The sequence below is a fragment of the Rattus rattus genome, chromosome 6, assembly GCF_011064425.1.
Source record: "Rattus rattus isolate New Zealand chromosome 6, Rrattus_CSIRO_v1, whole genome shotgun sequence".
Taxonomy (NCBI): Eukaryota; Metazoa; Chordata; class Mammalia; order Rodentia; family Muridae; genus Rattus; species Rattus rattus.
This window is the reverse complement of record NC_046159.1, coordinates 17,890,561-17,908,041: the sequence shown is the minus strand read 5'-3', so window position 1 is coordinate 17,908,041 and position 17,481 is coordinate 17,890,561. Positions and strand designations below refer to the sequence as shown.

Sequence of the window (17,481 nt, the reverse complement as noted above, 5' to 3'; positions counted from 1 at the left end):
CCTGACTTTAAAAAACTGATGGCCTATAGATTAAGCAAGTAATAGGAGGCAGAATATCCTAGAGGCAGAAAGGATTCTGGGATAGTTCCAGACAGGAGATTTACCTAGGAAGATGTGACAAGACAGATGCATTGTATGTGAGCACAGGTAACCAGCCACATAGCAGAATGTAGATTAAAAAAAGAGTTAATTTAAATTATGATCTAGTCAGAGAAGAACCTCATTATACAGCTAAGGTATTTGTAAATATATTTTGAGTTTGAGTTTTTTCTGGAAGCATGGGGCTTAGAGGAAGAACTAGGCCCAACTTATCTATATCTAGAGTTTAGATATCCATAAAGAACATTATGACAAGCTCACATAAGCCAAAAAACTGAACCACACTGCGGGGTCTGAAGGAAGTTCAACAGCCTGGAAAAGCGCTTTTTCCAGTTGACTCATTCGGTCTGAGAATGATTGGCAGCACTCCTTACTGCTTATATACTATTGCAGGGAAGATTGAGTGTTAGTGAATCTGGTGAGTTTCAGTGACTTCCTGAAGTTATTTTGATTTGTTTCCTTTCTGAATTGATGAGCTTTCTTACAGAATGGATATTTAAATCTTAGAATACATTGTTACACAGCAACAGAAAGATGTTAGAGATAGATGGAAATAAAGATGGTAGATGTTGGAAAAAAGAGAGAAGAAACAAAAAGGAATGTAGAGGAGAGGAGAAGAGGATCAAGAAAGAGAAAAGAGGGAGATAATGGGAGGAGAGATTATCAAGGTGGCAAGTCTTCCATTCTAGAAGGACTATGGAATTTATTTTCCAGATTTTGCTGCCGAACCTTTGAGAATGAGGCAGCCATTGAGACCAAGCATGGTTAAGCTTTCACTCTCATTCTTTTTGGTATCAGCTGTGTACCAAGCTTCAGTTATTGTTTGCTTTATCATTGGAGTGTTTGAATCTATTTGGTATAATAGAGGTCTGGATGATTTGTAAAGACAAATGAAAAAATCGTTTAATTATCATGGTCCAAAATGCTATATATGAGAGTAGCTGGCATCTCTGGTTGGCTCTGGTGAAAGACTTCCTCACATCTGTTATCATGAATGGGCAAGGCACTCACGAGGCCTCACTTTCTCTGAAGGAGAAAATTAATAATTTTGTAGATAATTATTGTGTGGCAGGGTCAGATGTATCAGTTTCTTCAGTGTTGTGGCTCTGGGAAAGTTGCCAATATTCGAGTAAATAACTTCATGCTTGCTCATGTAAGCAGGCAAAATCAACATCATTGTGTCTCACATATATACAAAACACATACAAGGAATGAGCTTTAATAACCACAGCTTCAGTGAGTCATGAATTCCACAGCCATGCAATGTCCAGAAGTCACTGTTTAAGAACAGTCCTACAGTGCTATATCTAACAGGGTAGAGTAAGCTGGTGGTCTTGTGTTGCTCATGGGCTCCAGAGGTTCAATGTTTCTTGTGCCCCTATGGGAATGAGTATCTTTGATTTTCTCTCAGGGTTTGTTTTGACTTTCCAGGATTTGGAGCCACAGAGATCCTTATTTTTTTTGAAGGATGACCAAAGATGATGATGAAGAAAAGAAGAAGAAGAATGGGAAGAGGAGGAAAGAGGAAGGAGGGAGGAGGGAGGAGGAGGAGGAGGAGGAGGAGGAGGAGGGAGGAGGAGGAGGAGGAGGAGGAGGAGGAGGAAGGGAGGAACATTCAGAATGGTAACAGAAGGTGTGTGGGGTTGAAGAGCTGTCTTTGATGGTTCTCAGCCTACAGAAGAGTTTAGTTTCAGCTTCAGCCCCAGAGGAAAGATGTGATTCCATGGCAACTTTGGCTTTGATGATCTAGTACAAGATTTTAATAGCATCTTCAGGGAGATGGGAGTCCTGGATCTTGCCTCCCCACTCTCCTGGACTTCCAGGTCCTGAGTCAGAAATACCTGGTGAAAGACAGCGGGAGGGGCAGACACTATGAAACTCAATTCTTAAGTACACAGACAGTCACCAACCTAGGATCTTTGAGGGGATCTTGGAGAGTTATGCAAAACCTGAATCCCCCAAACCAGCTGCATATTAGGGTCCCTGGGACCTTTTCATAGGTTGGATGATACATGGCCTGAGAGTCCCCATTCTAGAGCCAGACAGAAAAATGATCTTGACTCAAAGATTTCCCAGCAAGGTCTCGATCCACTTCTTCAACTCCACCCCAAATTGTATTTCAAAAGTATTTCTGTGACCAAGATCACTAAGCCAGATGGGAGAGTGGAGAGACACCGCAATGTGATAGTCAGTGAAGGCCAAAGCGTGACCACGGTAACTCATCAAGAATTCGGTGACAGTTCAAGAAGTGATCCAGACTCACAGAGAGCTTCAGTTTTGGATGATCCCTTTTCCATCCCAGACTTGCTCATACGTGGTTGATTTCAGTCCCAATAGCTTTCTTAAACTTCAGAAGCTTTCCCACTGCCTTCCTGTTGCCCATTGCCAATAAGCATAGCTTTTTCTGTCATCCTGGTGTTTTAAATGTGTGAAATAGTTATACCAGTCTGTTATTCACCTGAACTGAACAATAAAGCCTTCATTTATGCTAAAAAAAGAACAGTTCTCCATTCTAGCTATAGGCTCCTTTGTTTGTTTGCCATAATCTCTTACTTCAAAGCACCAAATGTTTTTTGTTGTTTTTGTTTGTTTGTTTTTCATTTTTTGGTCAAATCAAAAGTCTGAAGAAGTTTTTAAATTTAATAATTCTGATGAAACGTCTATATTATTGTTCTATTGACCATGACATTATCTTTGGTTGTATCCCATATACAGTCATCACCTTTATTATTATTATTTTCTATATACAGTTATCACCATCATCGTGATTATTATCTTATGTGTATGGATCTTTGTCTGTGTCTGTAGAAGAGGAGACAGTTCCCTCAACCACTCAGCCATCACTTCAACCCTAAAGCCATTATATCTAAATGTCAGCAGTGGGACACTGGTGTTTATAGCTGTGGTTTTCCTCTCTGAAATTCCTCTTCATGGTATTACAGCTTATTGTATTTTAATCCAAACAATAATATTTAGAAATCCACTTGGAGAAATGTTCACCATTGTTTTTTCAAAGACTTGAAATGTGAGATGTATCAGTTTTTATTAGCTAAATATTCCCATATTCAGTTAACTCCCCTTTTTGTAGCAGAAAAAATCATAGTGTTTTTAAAGGCATAGCATTTAATAACTCTCAAAGACCATCAATGTTCTCTCATCATAAACACTGATTTCTGGGTCACCTTTTTTGTGCCCCTAGATGAGCTGAAAGTGTTTCGATTACTAATTTTGCTGCTCTTTAGAAAAGGTGGCTGGACTGAGGTTCCTTTTAAAAATCAATTTACTTAGTAGTTATTATTATAATAACCCATACAAGAAAGATACAGAAAATCTTCCTGAATAAGCCAAGTAAAATGATGAGTCTTTTATTAGCTGCTGACCAAGATCAGTTCATGCCTCAACACCTTGCGATGCTAAAATATGGGTCATAGTATATTTAAAGGCACACCCCACAAAGACCATAATTTATATCAATGTTAGATAAGGGTCAGAGTAACCTTGAAACACTAATTTCTGGCAGAGCTTACTAATAATTTTAGAAGAGCATGACAATTTTTGACTCATACTTCCTTTAGTTATTTTGCTTATGCTAAATTGGTATTATGGGTTGTATATGCTCACTCTAGGGAGTGGCACTATTAGAAGGTGTGGCCCTGTTGGAGTAGGCATGGTTTTGTTGGAGTAGGTATATCACTCTGTCTTTAAGACCCTCATCCTAGATGCCTGAAAGCCAGTATTCTGCTAGCAGCTTTTAGATGAAATGTGATATGGAACTCCTTTTTAGCACAAGAAGGTTCTCCTTCTGTTCTCTTCATCCATCTTGTCCTTTGCCTGAATACTGTCATGTGGGGCAGGCTTTGAAAATGATGATACTTCTGGCTGAACCCTCTGAACCTGTAAGCCAGCCCCAATTAAATGCTCGAGGAAGTATTTAAGTTTTATATCATGCATCTTGAGTTTCATTTTTCTGTTCTAGGCATCTGTCCATTTTTAGAACAGCCTGACATTTTTGGGCAGTAAAACCTAACTGAGACAATTGGTATTAACATTAGTAATTTGGTTAATACACTGGGACCAGGAAATTCAACAGTGTTTTTTAGGGTAGATAGTCCAGGTGAACAGAAAGGTAAGCAAGCACAAAATGGAGTCAGGAGAAGATGACGTGATGGTAGTCAATATGGGTACTGTGTGCATGCAGGAGCCCAGGAAGATGAGAAGAGCATGTCAGATTGGCTGGAAGAAGTTTACAGGCTGCTTTGATACAGTAAGTGCGTGCTGGATATTTATCCTGTATCCTCTGCAGGAGCAGTATGTACACTTAACCTCAGAGGCTTCACTGGGCCTGAGCCCCAGACTCTAAGCTTCTTAGCTATTTCAACTGAAGTTGCATTTGTTATTTGTTTTTCCATTAAATCCATTTTTGCTTTTTAAAGCAGAATCATCAATGTCTTTTGACCAATCTTGAAAGGTTTCTTTCCATGAGAAATGTTACACTGTGTGAGGTAGGCTGCATCTCTGGTCTACCTACTAGATCTGCTGAGTCTCAAAACTAGATTGAGCTCTGGGAATTCAGACCAGGCTGAGCAACATAGTGTATGCACAATCCAAAAACAAAAATCAGGCTAGTAACATGGTTCAGTGGGGTAGCAAAATTAATGCAAGCTTGGGGACCCCTGGAATTCACATAAAAGTAGAAGCAGAAAATTCCACGAACTTGTCCTGTGACCTTGACATGCTCTGTGGAGTCCCATTCTTCATACATGAAAAATACACAAATAACTTTAAAAAAACCCACTCAATTGACATGGGATCCTTTTATCAATTTAAGTCTATTGCTAAGTTACCAAATACAAATGGTATTAGATAGATAATTTATTAATGACAACATAAATCTTGATAGAGTTATGATCACTATTAAGGAGAATATTGATAGTAAAATTTTAATCAGCATCTCAGTTCAGTAAAAAATCTTCAAAATATAAAAAATTATCTTCATTGATATTTTTACTAAGATTGAGTGTGAAAGATAATAAACTCAACAAATAAAAGAAATTTTGATGTTCATAATCAAATAAATTATGTTACTGATATAGGTGTCACTGTAGATTAAATTCACAGGTGTATGCTTTCTTAGACGAACAGTCACCAGCACTGAGTTGGTTCCCACTCAGATAATGACAGCTATGATTCTTCTTTTCTGAATCATTAAATCTGTGCAAAAACAATTTAAAAAAAACCAGAAATCATAAGGTAGTCATTAGAGATCACATATTTATTTTAGAGTTAGAATTAGCTAAAACTAGCACAGGACAAAAAGATGAAAACCTATTGTTTAGGAAGAAACAAAGAGTCATGAGTGGGTGATGACCTTTGATTGCCAAACAGTAAGCTTAATGAAAAATGACAGACACAAGCTAATCCTGAGAAAGTAACATTCAGATTCAAGTAAACAGCAAATGGTACAAGGCTTTAGCACTGGTTCTCCATCTGCCTAATGCTGAAACCTTTTAATATAGTTCCTAAGGATGTGGTGACCCCTTAAAATTATTTTGTTGCTACTTAATAATTGTTAATTTACTATTGTTGTGAATTATAAAGTAAATATCTGATATATAGTATGTCTTTTGTGGAACTCCTGTGAAAGTGTCATTCAGCCCTTAATGGCATCACAACCCACAGATGGGAGCCATTGCTTTAGAGATACAAAGTTCCTAAAATGATGCATCAATGTCTCCAGAAAGTCCAGGAGAACAAAACCACAAATGCTCTAAAGGTGAGATTCCTTAGGGCTAACATTTTCTCTGTTATGGCTCAGAGACTGTTCCTACTATATCCTTTCTTCTGAATGTTCCTTCTGTGCCACACAGAGACAGGGTGCACATGCACAATGATCCTACTACCCTCAGCAAAGCCCATTTCATCTAAATATTTTACTTACAGGGTTTGGTGTATTTTAATGTAATTTTCCCACGAGGACCTGTTTATTGCATCCGTTTTGAGGAGAATCCACCCATTAATTTCAAATAGTAACAAATTTTCCTGTTCAGTACAGAAAATTTTAATCCAAAATGAGTGTACAATCCTAATTATTTTTTTACTAAAAATTAAAATTTTTTTGGATCTTTATGTATCTTTAACATTCGAGACAGAACTTCACCCTATAGCCCAAACTGGTCTGAAGACTCACTATGTAAACAAACTGGCCTCAAGCTCATGATGGTCCTCCTGCTCAGTTTCTCAAGTACTAGGATTACAAGAAGGAGTTACCATGCTGAGAAAATGTCCCTTCCTTACTGAATATCAGTTTGCATCTTACTGAGTAGAACATGCCAACTAAACTCATTCCCATTTTCATTTTCTTGTAGCATTAAGCCTTGGAATGCTGGAAAGCCCTTCCTATAATCTAACTAAGGATAATAGTAAATCTTGATGAAGAGGTGTCACATGACTTCTAGAACTGTCTGACTGATCTTGCTGGCCAAATTCCCAGTGCCACCATTACACATAGACACAAGAACAGGAGTGTGTGACTTACCAGCTCTGCTTTGGAGTCTATGTCCAGAAGATGAGAATTCAGTTTCTCACAGGCCGACTTACTCTCTGCCCAGGTTTTGGTTCCACGAAAAAAGAGATAGAAATTGTTTCCAAAAGCAATCCAGTCATGGGAACAAGGATCACAGGAGGAGTCTAGGAAATATATTTGTGTGAAATGGGTGCTCAGCAACAGAATGAGCCTTTATTAATATGACTACTAGGCTTTTCTGAGACTCATAACTACTACATAGAGAGCAAAGTTTCATAAGTGCCATTGCTCAGGCTAATGCACAGTTCAAGGATACTTAGCCTGTCTCCTGCCCATGACCTACTCTTCAGTCCCAAGAAGGTATAAAACTGATGAGTAATTTTTACACAATTTTTATTTGACATCAACTTATGATTTCAGATTATTGGTCTAAAATTTACTATGTAAAAACCAATATAGATTGCTTCCTGTGAAAAAAGCAAGATTAAATATTTTACCTGTCATCAGGTTTGCATATGTAGTTGCTAAATGATATACAATTAGATGAATAGAAAAATACATACTGAAATGATTTTAAATCTGGAGTTACTTTTTTAAATAATGGCTTTCAGTACACAAAATTAAAATACATACGTAGATTTAAGTGTTATTTTAATTATTTAATGATTAGAGTCTGAAATTTTCATTTGTGTATCATTTATAATCATCCAAAGTTAAGTTAGTTACATGTGTTCTCATAAAAATGAAGGCATTTACTTGTCTGTTTCACATTTCACAGATTATTGTGATAGTAGCCTTGTGTATTTATAAAGTATATTAATTTTGAGATATCATTCTTACCATTCAAAAATATTTTACAACTAGTATGTCTAGGAATGTGTATAAATTTTAATAAAGCTAATGCTAAGATAGTACAGGTAAAATATAAGTCTCTCATTTTAACTTTATGCCTACTATAAAGATACATATTGACCATTTTAATTAGTACTATGCACATATCCTATTAGGCTCAGGTAATTTATCTATGAGAATTATTGCAAGTATATTTTGAATTATGAAAAGGAACATTTTAATAGAATAATTAAGTGTGTGCATCCCAACTAGACCAAGAATATGTTTCTCTTTTTATCTATTTTTTTTTCAATTAAAATTTTTCTACTTTAGACACAGTGTCAGTTTTCCAGGTTTAAAATGATACATCATTAAAACAAATTCATGTGGAATTACTAGCGGGCTTAAACATTGTAGGTGAAACACAATTCTTATTGCAAAGGGAAAAAGAAATACATTATTATACTCAAGGTTTGAGTGATGTTGTCTCTGGGACATGGATTTGGGTGGTACCAAATACTAAATGTCAGTGCAGAAGAAGTTTTCTGAACCCTCTAAAGGTTCACAAGGTAGCTGAGTAGATTCTAAGTCATAGAGAAGAAAAATGAAGACTATAAAATCGACTAAAGAAAGCCCTACATAATTTGGTTCTGGATTTGTAACATTCTGTCTCTGCTGAACCATAGTACTTCAAACACTTTATTCTACTTCTTGGAATTTTTAAAGGGAACCTTAGTTTACCAGATGTTTCTATGTGAATTTGCAGTTTGACTTTTTCTTTAATGACTGATTTATTTGAATCCCTGACCTGGATTTTCATTTTACATACATTTTTCCCAATTTTCTTCCTTTTTACCCTGAACTACTCATATACATTCATTTCCTATGCAGCCTTTAACTATTCTCAATATTTACTGCCCTTTGTGAGTAACCAGCCTAACATTTTTATTTCTGTGTCCCACTAGCATTATATTGCCTTTCATTACTGTGATAAACAATATGAACAAACACGACTTTGGTAGGAAAAGGCTTATTTGGTCTTCAGGTTAAAGGTAACTGTCAAAGAAGCCAGAGCACGAGCTCAAGATAGGAACCTGGAGGCAGGAACTGAATCAGAAACCATAGAGGAAAGTTGCTTACTGGATTGCTTCCAGGCATAGGGACAGTTAGTTTTCTTATGTCACTAGGCTATCTACTTAAGTATGATACTACAGGACCCTGTGACAGCTAGCAGAAAGCATGTCTCCTGGAGCACTTACATACCTGAGAGCAGAGGTAAGATCACCACTTCTGCTCCAAGGGACCCACCTGGAGCCCTCAGGACACAGGAACCAAAGAGCAATCTGTGATAGGATCCTTCTGGTTTCTGCCTGCACCCAGAGCTGACCCTGTGCCTCAACTCTACCCTGATCCTGTGGGGAGAGTGTTGAATTCTCAGAAGTGTGGACAATCCTGAAAGCACAGGTGAGACCACGACTTCTGCTCACATTCTGGGCCCAAAATGAAATAGTCTTGAGTCTTCTGTACACAGGTACCTAGGAGTCATCTGGGACAGGTTCCTTCCACTGTCTGCCTGAGCCTGGAACAAACCCTGTGACACAGCTCTTTGTACCAAGATCCCTCTGGGAAAGAGCTGGTCTCCAGGGCTGCTGACACAAGCTTACAAGAGGGTTAAGCCACTATCAGAGACAGCAAGCCTAGCTAACACCCGAGATAAGCAGATGGTGAGAGACAAGGACAAGACCCAAGCAACAGAAACAAAAGCTACTTGGCATCATCATAACCCAGTTCCTTCACCACAGCAAGCAGTGGACTACTGCAACACACTGAAAAAGCAAGATTTTGATTTAAAATTACAATTCATAATGATATTAGAGGTCTTTAAGAAGGACATACATAACTCTCTTAAAGAAATCCAGGACAATGCAGGCAAACACGTAGTAGCCATGAAAGAGGAAACACAAAAATCCCTTAAAGAATTACACGAAAACACAAACAAACAGGTGAAAGAATTGAACAAGACCATCCAAAATCTAAAAGCAAAAATAAAAACAATAAAGAAAACACAAAGGGAGACAACACTGGAGATAGAAAACTTAGGAAAGAGATCAGGAGTCATGTATGTATGCATCACCAAGAGAATACTAGAGATAGAAGAGAGCATCTCAGGGGCAGAATATACCATAGCAAACATTGATGCAACCTCAAAGAAAACGTAAAACACAAAAATCTCCTAAACCAAAATGTACAGGAAGTCCAGATCAAATCTAAAGATAATAGGTATAGAAGAAAGTGAATACTCCCAACTTAAAGAGCCAGTAGATAACCTCAACAAAATTATAAAACTTAAGAAACTTCCCTAACCTAAATAAAGAGATGACTATCAACATACAAAAATTCTACAGATCTTCAAATAGATTGAACCAGAAAACAAATTCTTCCCATGACATAATAGCCAAAACTGCAAATGCACAAAACAAAGGAAGAATATTAAAAGCAGTAAGGGAAAAAGGTCAAGTAACATATAAATGCAGACCTATCAGATTTACATCAGTCTCACCAGGGAATATGAAAGCCCAAAGATACTGGGCTGATGTCAAACAGACTCTAGGAGAACAGAAGTGCCAGCCCAGGCTACCATATCCAGCAAAACTCTCAATAAACTTAGATGAAGGAACCAAGACATTCCATGATAAAACCAAATTTACACAATATCTTTCTGTAAATTCAGCACTACAAAGTATAGGAGATGGAAAATTCCAACACAAGGAAGGAAACTATATGATAGAGAAACCAAAAAAGGAATCTTCTTGCAATAACCCCAAAAGAAGAGAACCATAGAAACATAATTCTACCTCTAACAACAAAAATAATAGGAAAAACAATCACTATTACATAGTATCTCTTAACCTCAATGGACTCAATTCCCTAACAAAAAGACATAGATTAGCCCAGCATTTTGATTCATACAGGAAACACACCTCAGTGACAAAGACAGACACTAGCTCAGAGTGAAAGGCTGGAAAATTTTTCCAAGCATATGGTCTGAAGAAAGAGGCTGGAGTACTCATTCTAATATCAAATAAAATTGACTTTCAACCAAAAGTTACCAAAAAAGATAAGGAAGGACTCTTCATAATCATCAAAGAAAAAATCCATCAAGATGAACTCTCAATCCTGAATATCTATGCCCCAAATACAAGGGCACCTACATACGTAAAAGAAACCTTACTAAAGCTCAAAACACACACTGCACCTCACACAATAATAGTAGGAGATTTCAACACCCCACTCTCATCAATAGACAGATCATGGAAACAGAAACTAAAGAATACAGATTAACTAACAGAATTTATAAACCAAATGGATATAGCAGATATTTATAGAACATTTCATCCTAAAACAAAAAAAATATACATTCTTCTCAGCACCTCATAGTACCTTTTCCAAAATGACCACATAATTGATCACAAAACAGGTCTCAACAGTTAAATGAAGATTGAAATACTCACATGCAACCTATCAGATCACCATAGACTGAGGCTGGCCTTTTTTTTCTCCACCTTTATTAACTTGAGTATTTCTTATTTATATTTCAATTGTTATTCCCTTTCCAGGTTTCCAGGCAAACATCCCCCTAACCCCTCCCCTTCCCCTTCTATATGGGTGTTCCCTTCCCCATCCTCCCAACATTACTGCCCTCCCCCAAACAATCCCGTTCACTGGGGGTTCAGTCTTGGCAGGACCAAGGGCTTCCCCTTCCACTCGTACTCTTACTAGGATATTCATTGCTATCTATGCAGTTGGAGCCCAGGGTCAGTCCATGTATAGTCTCTGGGTAGGGGCTTAGTCCCCGGAAGCTCTGGTTGGTTGGCATTGTTGTTTATATGGGGTCTTAAGCCCCTTCAAACTCTTTCAGTCCTTTCTCTTAATCCTTCAACAGGGGTCCTGTTCTCAGTTCAGTGGTTTGCTGCCGGCATTCACCTATGCATTTGCCATATTCTGGCTGTGTCTCTCAGGGGAGAGTTACATCCTGTTCCTGTCAGCCTGCACTTCTTTGCTTCATCCATCTTATCTATATATGTACGGGCCACATGTAGGGCAGGCTCTGAATGGGCGTTCCTTCTGCCTCTGTTCTAAACTTTGCCTCCCTATTCCTTCCCTAGGGTATTCTGGTTCCCATTTTAAAGGAGGAATGAAGCATTCACATTTTGGTCATCCTTCTTGAGTTTCATGTATTCTGTGCATCTAGGGTAATTCAAGCATTTGGGCTAATAGCCACTTATCAATGAGTGCACACCCATGTGTTTTTTCTGTGATTGGGTTACCTCCTCAGGATGATATTTTCCAGTTCCATCCATTTGCCTTCATAAAATCATTGTTTTTTGATAGCTGAGTAATATTCCATTGTGTAGATGTACCATTTTTCTGTATCCATTCCTCTGTTGAAGGGCATCTGGGTTCTTTCCAGCTTCTGGCTTTTATAAATAAGGCTGCTATGAATATAGTGAAGTATGTGTCTTTGTGATATGTTGGGGCATCTTTTGGGTATATGCCCAAGAGAGGTATAGCTGGATCCTCAGGCAGTTCAATGTCCAATTCTATGAGAAACCTCCAGACTGATTTCCAGAATGGTTGTACCAATCTGCAATCCCACCAACAATGGAGGAGTGTTCTTCTTTCCCCACATCCCCGCCAGCATCTGCTGTCACCAAGTTTTTGATCTTAGCCATTTTGACTGGTGTGAGATGGAATCTCAGGATCGTTTTGAATTGCATTTCCCTTATGACTAAAGATGTTGAACATTTCTTTAGGAGCTTCTCATCCATTCAGCATTTCTTAGCTGTGAACTCTTTGTTTAGCTTTGAACCCCACTTTTAATAGTGTTATTTGTCTCTCTGCAGTCTAACTTCGTGAGTTCTTTGTATATTTTGGATATAAGCCCTTTATTAGTTGTAAGATTGGTAAAACCTTTTCCCAATCTGTTCGTTGCCATTTTGCCCTAACAACAGTGTCCTTTGCCTTACAGAAGCTTTGCAGTTTTATGAGATCCCATTTGTCGATTCTTGATCTTAGAGCACAAACCATTGGTGTTTTGTTCAGGAAATTTTCTCCAGTGCCCATGTGTTTGAGATTCTTCCCCACTTTTTCGTCTATTAGTTTGAGTGTATCTGGTTTGATGTGGAGGTCCTTGATCCACTTGGACTTAAGCTTTGTTCAAGGTGATAAGAATGGTTCTATCTGCATTTTTCTACATGCTGACCTCCAGTTGAAGCAGCACCATTTGCTGAAAATGCTATCTTTTTTCTGTCAGATGGTTTTGGCTCCTTTGTCAAAAATCAAGTGACCATAGGTGTGTGGGTCCATTTCTGGGTCTTCAGTTCTGTTCCACTGGTCTATCTGCCTGTCTCTGTACCAATACCATATAGTTTTTATCACTACTTCTCTGTAATACTGCTGGAGCTCAGAGATAGTGATTCCGTTGGAAGTCCTTTTATTGTTGAGGATAGTTTTAACTCTTCTGGGTTTTTTGTTATTCCAGATGAATTTGCAAATTGTTCTGTCTAACTCTATGAAGAACTGGGTTACAATTTTAATGGGGATTGCATTGAATCTGTAGATTGCTTTTGGTAAAATATCCACTTTTACTGCATCAATCTTGCCAATCCATGAGCATGGGAGATCTTTCCATCTTCTGAGATCTTCTTCAATTTCTTTCTTCAGAGGCTTGAAGTTCTTATCATACATATCTTTCACTTACTTGGTTAAAGTCACACCAAAAGGTAATTTATATTGTTTGGGGAGTATTGAACAACAGCGTCATTTCTCTAATTTCTTTCTCGGCTTGTTTCTCTTTTGTGTAGAGAAAGGCTACTGATTTATTTGAATTAATTTTATACCCAGCCATTTTACTGTAGGTGTTTATCACGTTTAGTAGTTCTCTGGTGGACCTTTTGGTATCACTTAAATGTACTACCATATGATCTGCAAATAGTGATATTTTGACTTCTTCCTTTCAAATCTGTATCCCTTTGGTCTCCTTTTGTTTTCTGATTGCTCTGGCTAGGACTTAGAACTTTATTGAACAAGTAGGGAGAGAGTGGGCAGCCTTGTCTAGTCCCTAATTTTAGTGGGATTGCTTGAACTTTCTCTCCATTCAGTTTAATATTAGGTACTTGTTTGCTGTATATTGCTTTTACCATGTTTAGGTATGGGCCTTGATTTCCTGTTCTTTCCAGGACTTTTATCATGAAGGGGTGTTGAATTTTGTCAATGCTTTCTCAGTATCTAATGAAATGATCATGTGGATTTTATCTTTCAGTTTGTTTATATAGTGGATTACGTTGATGGTTTTCTGTATATTAAACCATCCCTGCATCCCTGGAATGAAGCCTACTTGATCATGCTGGATGATTATTTCGATGTGCTCTTGGATTCGGTTAGCAAGTATTTTATTGAGTATCTTTGCGCCGATATTCATAAGGGAAATTTGTCTGAACTTCTCTTTCTTTGCTGGGTCTTTGTGTGGTTTAGGAATAAGAGTAAATGTGGCTTAATAGAAGGAATTCAGTAGCGCCCCATCTGTTTCGATTTTGTGGAATCGTTTGGATAGTATTGGTATGAGGTCTTCTATGAAGGTCTGATAGAATTCTGCAGTGAACCCATCTGGACCTGGGCTCTTTTTGTTTGGGAGACTTTTAATGACTGCTTCTATTTCTTTAGGAGTTATGTGGTTGTTTAACTGGTTTATCTGTTCCTGATTTAACTTCAGTACCTGGTATTTGTGTAGGAAATTGTCCATTTCCTGAAGATTTTCAAGTTTTGTTGAATATAGGCTTTTGTAGTAGGATCTGATGATTTTTTTAATTTCCTCTGATTCTCTTATGTCTCCCTTTTCATTTCTGATTTTTAATTTGGACACACTCTCTCTGTCCTCTGCTTAGTCTGGTTAAGGGTTTATCTATCTTGTTGATTTTCTTAAAGAACCAGCTCTTCGTTCTGTTGATTCTTTGTATAGTCCTTTTTTTTTCTACTTGGTTGATTTCAGCTCCGAGTTAGATTATTTTCTGCCTTCTACTCCTCCTGGGTGTGTTTGCTTCTTTTTCTTCTAGAGCTTTTAGGTGTGCCATCAAGCTGGTGATATATGCTCTGTCCTGTTTCTTTCTTCAGGCCCTCAGAGCTATGAGTTTTCTTCTTAACACATCTTTCATTGTGTCCCATAATTTTGGGTATGTTGTACCTTAATTTTCATTAAATTCTAAGAAGTCTTTAATTTTTTTCTTGCCCAGGTTATCATTGAGTAGAGCATTGTTCAACTTCCATGTATATATGGACATTCTTTACTCATTGTTATTGAAGACCAGCTGTAGCCCCTGATGGTCTGATAGGACGAATGGGATTATTTCTATCTTTCTGTATCTGTTGAGGCCGGTTTTATGACTGATTATATAGTCAGTTTAGGAGAAAGTATCATGAGGTGGTCAGAAGAAGGTATAACCTTTTGTTTTAGGATAGAATGTTCTATAAATATCTGTTAAATACATTTGGTTCATGGCTTTTCTTAGTCTGTCTATGTTTCTGTTTAATTTCTCTTTTCATGATCTGTCCATTGATGAGAGTGGGATGTTGAAATGAGGCTGGTCTTCAATAACAACAAAAGTGATAGAAAACCCACATAAATATGGAAGTTGAAGAACACTCTATTCAATGATAACTTGGTCAAGGGAGAAATGAAGTAAGGAATTAAAGACTTTTAGAATTTAATGAAAATCAAGCACAACATACCCAAACGTATGGGACACAATGAAAGAAGTGCTAAGAAAACTCATAACTCTGAGTGCTTTCAAAAAGAAACTAGAGAGAACATACAGTAGCAGCTTGACAGAACACCTAATAGTTCTAGAACAAAAAGATGCAAATATACCCAAGAGGAGTAGAAGGCAGGAAATAATCAAACTCAGGGCTGAAATCAACGGAGTAGAAATAAAAAAGTACTAAAGAAAGAATCAACAAAACTGTTCTGTTTTTGAGCCTGTTCTTTGAGAAAATCAACAAGATAGATAAACCCTTAGCCAGAATAATCAGAGGGCCCAGAGTGTGTATCCAAATTAACAAACTCAGAAATGAAAAGGGAGAAATAACCAGAGAATCTGAGGAAATTAAAAAAAACAATCATATCCTACTACAAAACCCTCTATTTAACAAAACTGGAAAATTTGGATGAAATGGAGAGTTTTCTAGACAGATATCAGAATCACATAAAATATCTAAATGGTCCCATAACTCCTAAAGAAATAGAAGCAGTTATTAAAAGTCTCCTAAAGAAAATAGCCCAGTAGAAAATGTGTTTAGTGGACAATTTTATCAGACCTTCATAAAAGACCTTATACTGTTCAAACAGTTCCACAACATAGTAACAGAAGTAATACTATTTAATTTATTTTATGAATCCACAATTATGCTTATACTTAAACCAAACAAAAAACCAACAATGAAAGAGAACTTCAGACCAGCTTTTTATGAATATTCATGCAAAAATCCTCAAGAAAAATTTTGCAAAATGAATCTAAGTACATATCAACATGATCATCTGTTATGATCAAGGAGGCTTCATCCCAGGGATGCAGGGATGGTTCAATATACAGAAATCCATCAAGGTAATCCACTATGTAAACAACTCAAAGGAAAAAACCAAATGATCCTCTCATTAGATGCTGAGAAAGCATTTGACAAAATTCAACACCCCTACTTGTTAAAATTCTAGGAAAGATCAGGAATTGAATGCCCATACCTAAATACCATAAAAGCAATATTCAGCAAACCAGTAGCCAACATCAAACTAAGTGGAGGGAAACATGAAACAATCCCACTAAAATCTGTAACTAGACAAGGCTGCCCACTCTCCCTTACCTATTCCATATAGTACTCAAAGTCCTAGCCAGAGCAATGAGATCACAAAAGGAGGTCACAAGGATAAATATTGGAAAGGAAGCATTCAAAATATCACAAATTGCAGATGATAACATATTTAAGCGACCCCAAAAGTTCAATCAGAAAACTCCTAAGCCTGAAAAACAAGTTCAGCAAAGTGGCTGGGTATATAATTAACTCAAACAAATCAGTAGCCTTCCTCTACTCAAAGGATAAACAGGCTGAAAAAGAAATTAGTGAAATAACACACTTCATCACATTCACCAATAATATAAAATACTTCGCTGTAACTAACCAAGCTAGTGAAAGATCTGTATGACAAGCACTTCAAGTAGCTGAAGAAAGAAATTGAAGAAGGTCTCAGCAGATGGAAAGACCTACCATGCTCATGGATTGGGAGAATTAATATAGTAAAGATGGCCATTTTCCCAAAAGCAATCTACAGATTCAATGCAATCCCCATCAAAATGTTAGCTCAATTCTTTATAGAGTTAGAAAGAGCAATTTTCAAATTCATTTGGAATAAAAGAAAAACCAGGATAGCAAAAACTATCCTTAACAATAAGAACTTTTTGGGGAATCAGCATCCCTGTCTTACAAAGCAATAGTTATATAAAGTGTATGGTATTGGTACAGGGACAGTCATGTAGATCAATGGAATAGAATTGAAGGCTTGGAAATGAACCTATACACCTATGGTCACTTGATCTTTGACAAGGGAGCTAAAACCATCCAGTAGATAAAAGACAGCATTTTCAACAAATGGTTCTGGTTCAACGAAAGGTCAACATGTAGAAGAAATCAAATCAACACAGTCTTATAACCCTGTACAAAGTTAACATCCAAGTGAATCAAGTACCATCACATAAAACTATATACACTCAAACTAATAGATGAAAAAGTAGGGAAGAGCCTCAAACACATGGGCACTGGGAAAAGTTTCCTGAACAAAACACCAAGGGTTTATGGTCTCAGATCAGGAATTGGCAAATGGGACTTCATAAAATTGTAAAGCTTCTGAAAGGCAAGGGACACTGTCATTAGAACAATACAGCAGGGGTTGGGGATTTAGCTCAGTGGTAGAGTGCTTGCCTAGC

The 17,481-nt window shown here is 37.4% G+C and overlaps 1 protein-coding gene and 1 pseudogene across 1 annotated transcript in view; one reads left to right on the top strand and one right to left on the bottom strand.

Annotated features, from left to right (window-relative positions):
- The first annotated feature begins 1,177 nt into the window (after positions 1-1,177).
- On the top strand, positions 1,178-2,436 carry LOC116903794 (annotated as a pseudogene).
- Positions 2,437-5,021: 2,585 nt separating this feature from the next.
- LOC116904555 (killer cell lectin-like receptor subfamily I member 1) overlaps positions 5,022-17,481 on the bottom strand; it is a 30,520-nt gene continuing 18,060 nt past the window's right edge. Inside the window, exons 5-7 of the mRNA XM_032907350.1 lie at positions 6,635-6,786; positions 6,038-6,138; positions 5,022-5,310 (exon numbers count right to left, since the gene is read on the bottom strand). Coding sequence (XP_032763241.1) covers positions 5,196-5,310; positions 6,038-6,138; positions 6,635-6,786 — 368 coding nt within the window. The 3' untranslated portion in view covers positions 5,022-5,195. The remainder of the gene's footprint in view (positions 5,311-6,037; positions 6,139-6,634; positions 6,787-17,481) is intronic.